This window comes from Phyllobates terribilis, unplaced genomic scaffold (genome assembly GCF_046119375.1).
Source record: "Phyllobates terribilis strain yellow unplaced genomic scaffold, ASM4611937v1 Scaffold_3__8_contigs__length_932513732, whole genome shotgun sequence".
NCBI classification, from domain to species: domain Eukaryota; kingdom Metazoa; phylum Chordata; class Amphibia; order Anura; family Dendrobatidae; genus Phyllobates; species Phyllobates terribilis.
In genome coordinates, this window is record NW_027362763.1 from 412999312 (window position 1) to 413015601 (window position 16290).

The window sequence follows — 16290 nt, forward strand, 5'->3', positions numbered from 1 at the left end:
TCTGTTTTCTCTCAGAAAGAAAATGTAACATCAACTGATCTTCACTGTCCTTTTAAAGGAATAGAGGAATCCAAGTTATCTGTAAACAGAAAGATTGTGAGGGAATATTTAGCTAGCATAAATGAGTTCAAGTCTCCAGGTCCAGATGAATTACACCCCAGAGTACTGAAGGAGATCGTAGAAGAAATTTTAGAACCACTCTCCATAATCTTTGAAAATTCTTGGAGAACAGGAGAAGTCCCAGAAGACTGGAGAAGAGCAAATGTTGTTCCTATCTTCAAAAAGGGGAAGAAGGTGGACCCAGGGAACTATAGGCCGGTGAGTCTGACTTCTATACCAGGAAAGATCTTTGAACAAATTATTAAACAACATGTATGTAAGTACATGGATAAGAATGAAGTGATTAACCAGAGTCAGCATGGGTTTGTAACTAACAAGTCATGTCAGACTAACTTAATTTCCTTCTATGACAGAATCACTGACTGGGTGGATCAGGGAAATGCTGTAGATATAGTATATCTTGACTTCAGCAAAGCATTTGACAAAGTATCTCACACCATCCTTATTGAAAAAATGACCAAGTATGCAATAGACCAGGCAACTGTTAGGTGGATTCATAACTGGCTTAGTGATTGGACTCAAAGGGTGGTTGTAAATGGCTTCACATCCAGCTGGATGAATGTCTCAAGTGGGGTACCACAGGGCTCCGTCCTGGGACCTGTATTGTTCAACATCTTTATCAATGATTTAGATGAAGGAATTGAGGGTAAACTGATTAAATTTGCTGATGACACAAAGCTAGGAGGGATAGCTAATACTAGAGAAGAGAGAGAGAGAGGATTCAAAAAGACCTAAATAAACTGGAGCAGTGGGCAGCAACCAACAGAATGGTTTTTAACAGGGAAAAATGCAAAGTACTACATCTGGGCAATAAAAATGAAAAAAACATATACAGAATGGGAGGAATAGAGCTAAGCAACAGTACATGTGAAAAAGACTTAGGTATACTAATAGATCATAGACTGAACATGAGTCAACAGTGTGATGCAGCAGCAAAAAAGGCAAATACAATTCTGGGATGTATTAACAGAAGCATACAGTCTAGATCACGTGAAGTCATTATCGGTCTTTACTCCTCTTTGGTCAGACCTCATCTGGAATACTGTGTACAGTTTTGGGCACCACATTTTAAAAAAGACATAGACAAACTGGAGCAAGTTCAGAGAAGAGCGACCAGAATGGTGACTGGTCTGCAAACCATGTCCTATGAGGAACGGTTGCAGGATTTGGGAATGTTTAGCTTGCAAAAAAGAAGACTGAGAGGAGACTTAATAGCTGTCTACAAATATGTCAAGGGCTGTCACATTGTAGAAGGATCATCTTTATTCTCATTTGCACAAGGAAAGACTAGAAGCAATGGGATGAAACTAAATGGGAGGAGACACAGATTAGATATTAGAAAAAACTTTTTGACAGTTAGGGTGATTAATGAGTGGAACAGGCTGCCACGAGAGGTGGTGAGTTCCCCTTCAATGGACGTCTTCAAACAGAGGCTGGACAGACATCTGTCTGAGATGATCTAGTGAATCCTGCTTTGAGCAGGGGGTTGGACCAGATGACCCAGGAGGTCCCTTCCAACTCTACCATTCTATGATTCTATGATTCTATGATTCTATGATATAGGCCACTGTGGATGCCGTCTGGCCTGTGATCCCACGGTGTCATTTCTTTTAGGCGTGCATAAAAGTGCGGTTGGCCACAGTTTTGTGCACTTCTGAAAAAAAGGACACCGCTAAACAGAGGCCAGACGGAGTCCAGAGTAACTCTGCTGCCTCATTACAGTGAATGGATCCCGCAGGGGTTTCATCTGAATTACATCACTTGGAAATTTAGATGGAAACCCTGATGTAAGTGCTCAGCCTAGAGCGCCGGATAAATGTTACGTAAAATGTTCCTAATAAAAGCTTCAACTCAGTCCTCAAAAAAAGCTAGTCCCCACTCAGGTCCGTCATCTGTTAAAAATATAAGGGACTTCCAAGTTACTGGTAGCAGAAAGGCTCTGGAAAAGCGAAGTGGCCCTTGCCCCCCAAAAGAAATTCAGAAAATTTTGTGCTCCCAAATCCAAATGCCTATTCTACAATAATTTGTTCTCCAATTGTCAAATAGCGCTCCATCTCCCCCAGATCTCGCCGTATGGCTGAGCGGTACGATACAGCCACATATGGGGTATTGACACTTTTAGAAGAAATTGTGTGACACATTTCAGCACCATTTTTACCCATTGCCCTGTGTGAAAATGTAAAATCTGAGGGTAAAACATTTTTTGTGCTAAAAATATAATTATGCTTTTTTCACTGCCCAATGGTATAAATTTAAAAATTAAAAAATACTCACTACTTCCCTAGATAAATTCCTTGAGAGGTGTAGCTTACAAAATGGGGTCACTTGTGGGGGTTTCTGCTGTTTCGGCATGTCAGCGACTCTTCAAATGTGACATGGTGTCTGCAACCTATCCCAGCCAACATAGCGCTCCTTTCTCTTCCGAACCCTGCCGTACACCAAAGCAGTGGTTTTCCCCCACATATGGGGTATCGGCGTACTCAGGAGAAATTGTACAACAAATTTCATGGTGCAATTTATCCTGTTACCCTTATTATAATGCAAAATTAGGGAATGAAAAACATTTTTTGTGGGAAAAATGTGAAAATTTTATTTTTATGGCTCAATATTATAAACTTCTGTGAAGCAGCTGGGGGTGCAAGGTGCTCACCACACATCTAGATAAGTTCCCTAAGGGGTCTAGTTTCCAAAATGATGTCACTTGTGGGGGGTTTCCACTGTTTAGGCACATCAGGGGCTCCCCAAATGCAACATGGCGTCCGCTAATTATTCAAACAAATTTTACATTCAAAAAGTCAAATGGCGCTCCTTCCCTTCCAAACCCTGCCGTGCGCCCAAACAGTGGTTTTCCCTCACATATGGGGTATCAGCGTGCTGAAGAGAAATTGCACAAAAAATTTTGGGGTCCATTTTTTCCTTTTACCCCTGTGAAAATAAAAAAAATTGGGTCTAAAGTAACATTTTTGTGAAAAAAGTTAAATGTTAATATTTTTCTTCCACATTCCAAAAATTCCTGTGAAGCACCTGAAGGGTTAATAAAGTTCTTGAATGTGGTTTTGAGCACCTTGAGGGGTGCAGTTTTTAGAATGGTGTCACTTTTGGGTATTTTCTGTCATAAAGACCCCTCAAAGTGACTTCAAATATGATGTGGTCCCTAAAAAAATGTTTTTGTAAATTTTGTTGGAAAAATGAGAAATCGCTGGTCAACTTTTAACCCTTATAGCTCCCTAACAAAAAACTATTTTGGTTCCAAAATTGTGCTGATGTAAAGTAGACATGTGGGAAATGTTATTTATTAACTATTTTCTGTGACATATCGCTCTGATTTAAGGGCATGAAAATTCAAAGTTTGAAAATTGCAAAATTTTCAACATTTTCGCCAAATTTCCGATTTTTTCACAAATAAATGCAAGGGATATTGAAGAAATTTTACCACAATCATGAAGTACAATATGTCACGAAAAAACAGTCTCAGAATCAGGGGGATCCGTTGAAGCGTTCCAGAGTAATTTCTTCATAAATTGACAGTGGTCAGAATTGAAAAAATTGGCCCGGTCACGAAGGCAAAAATAGGCTCTGGTGCGAAGTGGTTAATCGACAGTCAATTGCATAATTGTCCTGACACTAGGGGGCAGCAGAGGACTGTTCGTGACAAAAAGGTAACAGACAGTGGATCTGAGAGACCCCCTGGCTGTGATTTTTGACACCTCGTATTAGAATTGCACATGCCTAAGGCTTGTATAGGGCTTCAGTCACACAAATGTAAAGTACAGTATCTTGCTTACAACCAATTAGTGACGCCCATAAAAATAGATAAAGAAAGCTGCCCAGCACTATATAAGTGCACCCCACAAGGACAGACACCCCAATTTCCACAGCCAATACTAAAGGACCTGGCTGCATCTTGCATAGAAATGAAAAACATTTGCAACAAAAAAGATGAAACAGATGTATAACATGCATGAGGTATTAGTCGATATTTTGGCACATGTGCTTTTATTAATGCTAAGCAACCATCAGCATTTTGCACGTGTGCTGCCTCCACCTTTATTAAGGGGGTCTGCTGCATCCTGTAAGTGCATTAGTTTCCGTGACCTGTTATTGGTAAATGCGGATGCCTTTTTACTGAGATTTTTTTTTTTAATTTGATGTCCTTTTTGGAGAATTGCTTTTAATTTTTTGTAGGGACTCGCAAGCCAATAAGGACCTTTCACACGAGTTGCAAGCCTGAGTATTTTGGCCAAAGTATCAACAATACTAATGCATTTTATACGCCTTTTTATTGCATATTTTTAAATTTTATGCAGGATACAGCCAAGCCCTTTAGTGTTGGCTGGGGAAATTGGGGTATCTGCCCTTGTGGTGCACTCATAAAGTGCTGGGCAGCCCGCCTGATCTAATAGCACGGGGGTCTTCAGTTGACTGTAAATCCGACACTGTGTACTACACGTATCTGTGTGACTGTTGCCCTATACAAGCCTCATTTGTGTTCATTTTTAAGACTAGGTAACCACCCCCTGTATGAAAAATGCCACTATAACTAAAATTTGGCTGATTTGCTATGCTTCTACATACAATGTAATGGAAGAGAAATTATAGTCTTGCCATGGTACAATGCAAGGTGGTAAGGGGCGACCTACATTGGATTTGCAACGTGTTATCTGTGAAAAAGAACCTGATGTATTTCCCCAGCATTGTTCAGTATTATTGTGTGTGTGGGTCAAAGTGACTAAATCCAAAATATTATCCTCATATATCCATCTAGCTGTTGAGAATGCTTCTGGATGACAAAACTCTGGTGAGATTCAACAAACCATTCGAGTGGCAGACGTTAGAAGGACTCCTTGTAAAAGCTGTTATGGGTCAACCCAAATATGCCAACAGTGCCCATAGAGTTTCAGCTCAACGACTATTGGTGAGTTTTTAATAAAATAGACACATTCAGATTTCAGGGTGTGTCAACTACACAATTATGAGGAATCCTACAGTATTAAATGCTATTTGGAGCCTAGGTTATAAACAGTGGGGTATCAAGTGTGGCCACAGTGGTTGTAACCATGAGCGGAGCCTGTTCCACCTCGCAAATGAACAGTTGATATTCCTGCTGATAGTAATTGTATAGACTTAATACTGCTGGATTGTATCAAGGAAGATTATGGGTGCGGTCACAAAATGCTTCAATCCTGTATGTCTTTTGTGTAATGTTCTAATTGCACTGTACATGATGACACATGTTAAAAATGAACCTTGTGAAATCACCTAATGAGCGCTGTATTTACCTGTTTGGTGTATAACTGTAATAATGGGCTTTATTGTTCATATTATCTATTGTTAGGCTGGGTTCACACTGCATTTTCTCCTACAGTCAATGGCTGAATACTCCGCAAAACAAGACATAAACAATGTCATTCAACTGCTGCAGCCAATTGGTTGAAGCCTTCCCAATTACATCAGAGCGGAAATAAACATTGTTCGTCCACTCAGACATAATTGTGGAAGCTGCAGCCAATCAGCGGTCACTGATTACCTGCAGTAGTCATGTGACATTCTATATGTCATGAAACAAGTAGGGAATACAGGGCTCAGAGCAATGGAGCTGTGCCAGTCCGGGAGGTAAGTATACATTTATTTAATTATATTTATGGGTTATCCAGTGGTGAACAACTCCTTTTAAATATGTTTTTGTTAAATTTAAATATTTAAAAATGTTTGATGTTTGTTTTTTGTTAATTTTATTACCACTATGTGCATGTGAATGAAAAAAATCTGAAATCTTGCAATTTTCACACTCTCAGCTGGAGCTAACATTAGGCTGATACTTACTGCTCATTCACACATCTAATTTTTCCACGTACGAGAAAAACAGACCGATTATTCTGATCAGACTTTGATTAGAGTTTGATCAGAGTGTGGTCCAAGTGAGAAAAAAAGTTTCTCCATATTGTCCATTCTGATAGTCCATGGAAAAAAAATGTTCACAGACCCATTGACTTGCATTGCCGATTTTGACCAAGAAGTTGGCAAAAAATCTCAAACATAGACTATCACAGGTATAAGTGCTATCCAAAAAAAACACAGATAGCACTCGTACATGAAAACTGGACATCTGAATGAGCCCTTAGTGTTTATTTTTTTGCAAGACATATGGACATAAGCAGCAATAGACTGGAACGCTATTGAGTTTTATTAAAATATTTAATGAGCATGGTCGATTCAGGGGAAAGGGGGAGATGCGTTGTGTCATCACCCAATTGTGAATGTTGGATCCTTTGGTATCTAACATATATAGATGTGTTACATTCCATTGAAAACCTGTCTGTGATGATAATGAAACTGTTGAAAAGTCTTCTACAAGCATCAGAAAATGTGAGTTTAATGCAAGGCCTAGTAGATAGTATAAAAATTGCAAGATTTGCAAGAACAGAAGGACACATCTCCGGTTATATTATAGATATATACTGTATATCTATATTTTTTATATTTTCCTATTGTGAGGAGCTACCCACTTACTAAAGACTTTTCCAGCATAGAGCACCCATTTTCATTAATCTTATTGTTGTGATTTGTTAGAAATGTGCATGCTGTGTTTTATTAGTCATTTGTTTGCTCATCAGTTCAACCTCAGGTATCAATTCAGTGATCTTATCTCAGGGGCCTTGGGCCATTATTCTCTCAGCCAATAGACCCCTTGTGTAGATGGGAAGATTAGATACAGAGGGGCTGTCACCACAGGGGGTCTCACATGCAGACCCAGGTGATGGGTTCGACCTGAGAAAATATCTCCACCAAAACACACTTAGCTTTGGGAGGGGGGAGGGTGAGCTCTTCTGCCCATTCAGGGGGCTGATCCCAGTGAAGGAGAAAAGAAGCCACATGTTTAGGGAGAGTTGGTAGAATGTCGTCGAAGGGAAAGGATCTAATCTGAGGACCTGGACCATGGATGGATCGATGGCAGTCAGCACCGACTGGGCTGGATAAATGTGCTACAGTTGGGGGATATGTTGTTGGGATTTAAACTTTCTTAAAGGACTGTGCTACTGGATACATGTGTTTCCATCGTTTTATCTGTCGTATACAGGATTGTGTATTGAGACTATTGTATTTTGGACATTTACCTGGAATTGCTGTATTACATTGAATGTAAGGAATAAAATATTGTTGCATCATTAACCTGCCTAGGTGATTGTTAAAACCCACAATCTCAGATCTTCACACCTATATCCATATCTACATCTATCTATATATAAATATATATACATATGGAAAATATTAAAAATGCATTTAACATAAAGACCTTATTTAAACAATTACCATTTTCTGATTACACATTCCCTCTAAATACAACAGTTAACAGTACCAACAAAAAAAAAATTTCATTCAGTTCAATTATGCTCCGAATTGTACAGTAATAATAATGCAATTTAACCATTGTTTATGGGTTTGAATTAACATTAACCTTACAATGTTATTTTCTTAGCGCCATTTTTCCATATTCCACCTACCGGATTTAGAAGGGGCCCAGCTGCAGAAAGTGATTTTCTCTGTACTAGAGGTAAGTTTTAATAATCTGTTTTCATTGATCAATTAGTTCTCGAGTGTTCACGAAAATGTTTATTTGTCACCAATGGTTGTTTTAATGTCAGTCAGTTTCTTCTTTTAAGGACTCGTGGATTTTAAGGTTTCTTCTTTTAGGGTTTTCACAGATAGCATTAGTACCTATCATCTTCTAAGGGGTTATGCACATGTCCAATTTTTTTCCTCGGACTGAGTGCTCCGCAGAAGAAAACAGAGATGTGTCTGATTTTGATCCGAGTGTCGGATCAAAATCAGCAATGCAAGTCTATGGGTCAGTGAAAAATCGGATGTATCAAAAATCATAGTAATCACATGAAAGTGATGACCGAAAATGATCATTTAGTTCAATCAACATCCTGTTGTAACTATTGTAAAGTTAGCAACACCTTGAATCATATACATCTGTATTCACTAGTGGTTGTTTTCGTATATACAGGCAAATATGGGTGACAAAGATGGCCTCTCTTTACAAGACGATCTTCATTTATCCTTGGTGAAAGCCTCATGCCATCTTTTGGAATCTGTGAAAAAAGTCTTAGTTATTTCCTCAACACCAGGCAGACAGCACTATCTATTTTCTTTGAGAGAAATAACCAAAGTATTTCAGGTAATATTAAGAATTTCTGGACATATTTGTAATGTAAAAGACCTAGAAAGTGTTCCTCCTACATATACCATCCTCCATATGGGGTTTATGTGTTTTCCATCTCATTTCCACCGCAGCAGTAATAAACATTGTATTACCCATCAGACACAGTCTCAGTATAAAAGGCACTAGAACATTGAATTAGTTTGATTATAATCTAAACTGTAATCTCACTTTCTAAGCAGTTTATCATAGAAAGATAATTAAAGATTTACAGAAAATTAATAAGTGTAGACAGGGCCGGCTCCAGGTTTTTCTGGGCCCCGTGCGAAAGAGTCTCAGTGGGCCCCTTTAACACATACCACGCTTCATGATGCACAGATACAGCAGAGAAATATATATATAGTACAAGGCCAAAGATTTCACTTCTTACATTACATGAGTGATATCTATTGTAAATTCCACAATAGCTCAGAAACCGGCAAATCGCTCCACACAGTATACTGGCCCCCATATAACGCTTCATACAGAATACTGGCCCCCATATTACGCTCCATACAGAATACTGGCCCCCATAAAACGCTCTGTACAGGATACTGGCCCCCATATAACGCTCCGTACAGGATACTGGGTCCAGTTGTAACGCTCCATACAGGATACTGGCCCCCATATAATGCTCCATGCAGGCTGTTACCCCCACATAATGCCCTATGCAGGCTGTTTCCCCCTTATAATGCCCCATGCAGGCTTCCCCCCCCTTATAACGCCCCATGCAGGATGTCACCCCCCATATAATGCCCCATGCTGGATGTCATCCCCCCATATAATGCCCCATGCAGGATATCACTTCTCCCCCCCATATAATGCCCCATGCAGGATGTCACCCCCCATATAATGCCCCATGTAGGGTGTCACCCCCCATATAATGCCACATGCAGGATGTCACCCCCCCCATATAATGCCCCTTGCAGGATGTCACTTCTCCCCCCATATAATGCCCTATGCAGGATGTCCCTTTCCCCCTATATAATGCCCCATGCAGGATGTCCCTTCCCCCCAATATAATGCCCCATGCAGGATGACACCCCTCATATAATGCCCCATGCAGGATGTCACTCCCCCCCCATATAATGCCCCATGCAGGATGTCTCTTCCCCCCCATATAATGCCCCATGCATGATGTCCCTTCCGCCCCCATATAATGCCCCATGCAGGATGTCATCTCTCCCCCCCTATATAATACCCCATGCAGGATGTCACCTCTCCCCCCCATATAATGCCCCATGCAGGATGTCACCTCTCCCCCTCCATATAATGCCCTGTGCAGGATATCACCCCCCTCTCTTTAAAATGCCCCATGCAGGATTTCAACCCCCCCATATAGTGCCCCATGCAGGATGTCACCCCCCGTATAATGTCCCATGCAGGATGTCACCCCCCATATAATGCCCCATGCAGGATGTCACCCCCCTCCCATATAATGCTCCATGCAGGATGTCACCCCCCCATATAATGCCCCATGCCTCCATGCATTAAAAAAAAAATACTCACCTCACTCCTCACCTGCTGCCGCTGCTCAGGTCTGGACTCCCGCGTCGCCGGCGTCTTCCCACTCTGCGCTGCCTGTGATGGCTCAGGGGAGGGCGCGGTGGAAAGATGTCACTGCACCCTCTGACCTGAGACGTTACAAGGAGCACACAGCAGGAAGACTGACGATCTGCGGAGGCACGGGGAGAGGTAAGTGTCCGGCTGCTGGGGCCCTGAGCAAGCGGGGGAGAAGGGCGGGCGCTGGCATCCCTCTCCGCCTCCCATAGCTCGGCGGGGTACTCGACCGCGTGTGGGCTCCCCGCCTGCTCAGGGCCCCGGCACTTGCCTGGGTGCTGACGCCTGCCCTGAGTATAGGGACCATGTTGGTCAGCATTCCCTATTCATTATCACACACCTTGATTGTGAGCAACCATGGTAGCCAGTGGCATCCATGATGCAAGATTTGGACTGCCCCCCCATTCTCAATACATATTATATATATATATATATATATATATATATATATATATACATAATATATATACACACACACACACATATATAAAGTGGGGAAAATAAGTATTTGATTAACTGCCGATTTTGCAAGCTTTCCCACCTACAAAGAATGGAGAGGTCTGTAATTTCTGTCGTAGGTACACCTCAACTGTGAGAGACAGAATCTAAAAATAAAAAAACAGAAAATCACATTGTATGATTTTTAAATAATTAAATTGCATTTTATTGCATGAAATAAGTATTTGATCACCTACCAACCAGCAAGAATTCTGGCTCTGACAGACCTGTTAGTTTTTCTTTAAGAAGCCCTCCTACTCTGCACTCATTACTTGTATTAATTGCACCTGTTTGAACTCTACTATACTTACCTGTATAAAAGACACCGCCACTCACTCAATCAATCACATTCCAAGTTCTCCACCATGGCCAAGACCAAAGAGCTGTCCAAGGACACCAGGGACAAAATTGTAGACCTGCACAAGGCTGGGATGGACTACAGGACAATAAGCAAGCAGCTTGGTGAGAAGGCAACAACTGCTGGCACAATTATAAGACAATGGAAGAAACACAAGATGATTGTCAATCTTCCTTGGTCTGGTGCTCTATGCAAAATCTTGTCTCGTGGGGGAAGGATGATTCTAAGAAAGATCATGAATCAGCCAAGAACTACATGGCAGGACCTAGTCAATGACCTGAAGAGAGCTGGGACCACAGTCTCAAACATTACCGTTAGTAACACACTACGCTGTCATGGATTAAAATCCTGCAGGGCACGAAAGGTTCCCCTGCTCACGCCAGCACATATCCAGGCCCGTTTGAGGTTCACCAATGACCATCTGGATGATCCAGATGAGACATAGAAGAAGGTCATGTGGTCAGATGAGACCAAAATAGAACTTTTTGGTATCAACTCCACTCACCGTGTTTGGAGGAAGAAGAAGGTTGAGTACAACCCCAAGAACACCGTCCCAACTGTGAAGCATGGGGAGGGAAACATCATATTTTGGGGTTCTTTTCTGCAAAGGGGATCGGGTGACTGCACCGTATTGAAGGGAGGATGAATGGGGTCATGTATTGTGAAATTTTGGCCAACAACCTCCTTCCCTCAGTAAGAGCATTGAAGATGGGTGGTGACTGAGTCTTCCAGCATCGCAATGACCCAAAACACACAGCCAGGGCAACTAAGGAGTGGCTCTGTTAGAGCATGTCAAGGTCCTGGAGTGGTCTAGCCAGTCTCCAGACCTGAACCCAATTGAATATCTTTGGAGGGAGCTAAAATTCAATGTTGCTCATCGACAGCCCCGAAACCTGAAAGATCTGGAAAAGATCTGTATGGAGGAGTGGGCCAAAATCCCTGCTGCAGTGTGTGCAAACTTGGACAAGAACTACAGAAAACGTCTGACCTCTGTAATTGAAAACAAAGGTTTCTGTACCAAATATTAAGTTCTGTTTTTCTATTGTATCAAATACTTATTTCATGCAATAAAATGCAAATTAATTATGTAAAAATCATACAATGTGTTTTTCTGGATTTTTTTTAAGATCCTGTCTCTCACAATTGAAGTGTACAGACCTTTCCATTCTTTGTACTTGCAAAAGTGGCAGTGTATCAAATACTTATTTTCCCCACTGTATATCCGCCCTCCATCCTGGTATATATGTCACTCATCTTGGTATAGATGTCTGTCATCCTGGCCCCATCCTGGTATATATATCTCCCATCCTGGTATATGTCCCTTAACATGTGCCGCATCCAGGTATATATATCCTCCATCCTTGTGTATGTCCCCTATTCTGCCACTGTTCTTTAATGTATAGAAAAAAATAAACCATTATACACACCAGGGGTGTACATCGAAGCCATGGGGCCCCATAGCAGAAGTATAATGCACTCCCCCTAGTCATCCATACAGTATAATGCACAACCCATAATCCTTCATATAGTATAATGCACCCCCATAGTCCTCCAAATAGTATAATGAATCCCATAGTCCTCCATATAATATACTGTACAGCCCATTTTCCTCCATATATTATAATTCACAGCCCATAGTCCTCCATATATTATACTGCACAGCCCATAGTCCTCCATATAGTATAATGCACCTCCATATTAGTATAATACACAGCCCATATTTTCCATATAGTATACTGCACAGCCCATAGTCCTCCATATAGTATAATGCACCTCCATATTAGTATAATACGTAGCCCATATCCTTAATATAGTATAACGCACAGCTCAAATCCTTCATATAGTAAAATGCACAGCCCATAGTCCTCCATAAAGTATAATGCACAGCCTATAGTCATAAATAAAGTGTAATTCACCTGTCTAGGAATGGGGAGAACCCAGTGTATAACGACGGGAAAACAGGGGAAAACACTTACGGTAGCTCCAAGATGACACTGTAGAAAGCAAGGAAACAATCCATGAAGGAACTCCAACATAATTCTAGTCGACTACTAGAATCCAAGCCTGAATAGATAAAACACGCTATCGCCAGCAACTCTCTGAGGATCTGAGTGTATTAAAGGACACAGCAAGGAAGTGTTGATTAACAGCAGAAAGATGAGGATACCTCAGGCTTCTAAAGGGAAAGGTATAATCACCAAGCAAGGTGAGGATCACCGCTGGGTCCTAAAGAGAGGAATCATAAAAGGATCAGAGAGATGTTTGTAAGGCCAAACGCAGCGACCTTCTACAGCCGGACACTGTATGACTGTCTGTCAACCCTGACACACCCGTGACAGCACCTCATTGTCATCCATAAAGTATAATGCTCATCCCATAGTCATCCATGTAGTATAATGCACAGCCCATATCCTCCATACAGTATAATGTACAGCCCATAGTCATTCATGTTATAGTATGGCCACCGTGTTCTCACTGATTTAAAAAAAAAAAATGCTTACCTTCCTTCGCTCCCCCACTGCGCGGCATCCTCTGCTGAAGTCGACAGCTGACTTCAGCGTGCAAGTGACAGGAGCGCATGATGGTGACACTGTCACTGTCACTGTCATGGTTTCCAGTCATGTACGTGCCGACTTCAGCTGCTGGCCTCTGATTGGCCATCAGCGTGTATTGCCGTGCATGGACCTAATTTTTGTGGTGATGTTTTTTTTCCTAATTTTTCATCACACCGTCTATAGTAAATAAAAATACTGACATTTTTCACTTTTTATTCTGGCCACTATGCTTAATAATAGGCTGACACTTCTTCATCTGTATATAACATTTTTCAGCGGTCTCATTACCTTCACAGACAGGATTTCAATGTGGAATGACAACTATAACAGAAAGTTCACAGCTCACAATAGGTAATAGTTACTAACGTACAAGCAAAAGCTGCACACATATAAGAGGTGTGGACAATGAATGTTGCATTCCTTTCACTGAAGACATCAATCGCGATATGTGAATAAGTGTTATTCGTCTTTTACATATATTGCGATATATATTTAGACTGTGATAAGTATTGATAGTATAAACTAATCCATAGTGTGCAGCAGTGATATAGGTAATATTGGTAATGTGATAACGTAAGGTATTATAATGTAAATTGATGTGATGCATGAAAGACATAGGTTAGGACATAAGGTAGTGTTTGCATAGAATAAAGGTGAAAGGGTGCATCTCCCCAGCAACAGACTGCAGGGTCAGAGAGAGAGAGTTGATGTTGGGACCAACCCACTGGGTGAGGGTTTAGTACTAGGGCAAGGGACATGCTTCCTGAAGTTAGTAGGAGTTAGAGTCTGAAGAAGTGACAAGTGTGCAGCGCTGCCATTTGGGTGAACTACAGCAAAGGAGATGAAGGGACAACGAGGTAGTGCAACCGGGAACTGACAGAAGAAATAGAGTGGCCTTCCACCATAAAGGGGTCCTTGGATAGGACGACATGTCCCGAAAAACCCTGACCTTGATAAATGCCGAAGGTATGGACCTAAAGAGGACTGAGACTGCGGGATCCACAGTGATAGGACGCAGAGCCACTGAGTGTGTGTAAAGAAACTTGCTGAACAGGACTGAGGCGACAAGCTAGGCAATGATGAAGTAGGGCAAAACGGTGTGCTAATCTGACCCTGGAGTAGACTACAGTGGAAGGAAACGTCTGTGAAAATGCTTCTTGCTATGAATGAAACATGCTCAAGACTGTGTACTAGTTATCCCTTGTACATAACCCTCATCAAGTTCAGTAAAGTTCCCATGTTTCAACGGAAGTCTCCTTTACTAATCTGAGGAACTTGTGGTCCTGGCCAGCCAATACCATCAGCTACCAGCGGCCTGCACGGGCACAAGGCCCTCACAACACTAACACCCAGCCAGGACCCACAATTGTCTGTAACATTCTTGGATCTCGGACACAACATGACACTCGCCTACTGCTACCACCCTGGACACCGTTACACACATATGCTGGGAGGACTGTTGAGACAGGAGATGGTGCTTTGTTAAAGGGAATCTGTCATCCCCAAATTGGAAATTAAACTGCCTAAACATTTCTAAGCGAAACTAGCTCCTATTTAAATCATACTAAGCAAGTATAACTTAATATTATAGTTAATTAAAAATCAGCTGTCCTTTATTATGCAAAGGTGAGCGCTTCAGTGCAACCTTGACATAGTCTTTGACTTGGTGCATAGTCGTGCCCTCCTATTTACATAATAAAGCTGGTCACATTGATTGACTTGTCTCTAAAGCCCAGAATGTCTGCTTCCTCTCCTGTTTGCGCCTGCGCACTGACACTAGATGATTTTGGCACCGCACTAATAGGGTCAGTGCAGGCACGCACACAATGACTGTAGGTGTACATACTTCTGGATGTAGCGAATAGCGGCTACAGATTGGCAATGATTCGCAAAGTACAGTAAAACGTGAGATAGCCAAAAGTTTTTCATCTCCATCAGGAGCCTGAATTTTACTACATACATGACATTCTTAAAAATAAATAATGTAATAAAATGTTCCTGAGTATTATGCAGGTATGTTAAAGGAGGAAGATAGAACTGATTTTAAAGTCTTAATCTGCAAGAGGATGACATGACTGCATCTAATAGGTTAATTTTTTAGAAGAAAATTGTCTGTTTGAAAATGGTTAATCTACTATGGAGATAGAGCAGATTAATCCTTAGAAAGTCTGTCACTACATACACATAGAGCCCACAGCAGACACAGCTGTCAAGAGAGTGATACAGTAGAGAGTCTGATATCCGGCTCCTTCACTTAAAGCCTTTATTACTAAATTGGAGAGGAGGTTTATTTTTTTACTTTTTCTAATTATATATATGTGAGAAAGGGTGATATTCCTCAACGTTTAATTTATGAAGTTTCCCAGAAGGTGATAAGTCCTATTTAAAGGGAAGCTGTTATGAGCAAAAATACTGTTTACCTGCAGATATTGGATTAAAGGGTTTGCCCACAAACAAAGTACATTTTAATTAATAGATCTTGAAATAGTATTAACCTCCACAATTGGAAGTGTTAAAAAATGTTCCTATGCTGAGATAATCTTATAAATGTGCCCCTGCTATATACTGTGTAATGGCTGATCTTGTGCAGTTTATGCTCAGCACATACCACCGCTCTTGGCTAGGTGAGGAAGCATAACTCACTTATGATAAGTGAGCATACATACATGACAGCAGAGTCTTGCAGCTGCTGCTTTCTGAGATAGTTTTTCTGCAGTGTCACCAGTCCTATGAACTCATGATAAATTAAGTCAGTGATACACAATTTGGTTTACGATGAGCTCAGTGGGCTGGAGACACAGCTGAATCACTCCATCCTGTGAGAAAACAGGCTAGCAAATGTGTCTTAGTATTGTGTAAAAGGATCCAACTCAAAGGATAAAACCTTCAGCTTTATCTGTGTTAACTCAGAAAGCAGCAATTGCAAGCCATTGTTATTTTGTCTGTATACTCACTTATCATAAGTGTCTTGTGCTATTTACCCTGGGCAGGAGCTG

The 16290-nt window shown here is 41.2% G+C and overlaps 1 protein-coding gene across 1 annotated transcript in view; it reads left to right on the top strand.

Moving 5' to 3' along the window:
- The window catches only part of LOC141259500 (dynein axonemal heavy chain 5-like), a 482742-nt gene that overhangs the window by 303127 nt on the left and 163325 nt on the right, over positions 1–16290 (top strand). The window contains exons 62-64 of the mRNA XM_073675609.1: positions 4886–5035; positions 7598–7672; positions 8132–8302. Coding sequence (XP_073531710.1) covers positions 4886–5035; positions 7598–7672; positions 8132–8302 — 396 coding nt within the window. The remainder of the gene's footprint in view (positions 1–4885; positions 5036–7597; positions 7673–8131; positions 8303–16290) is intronic.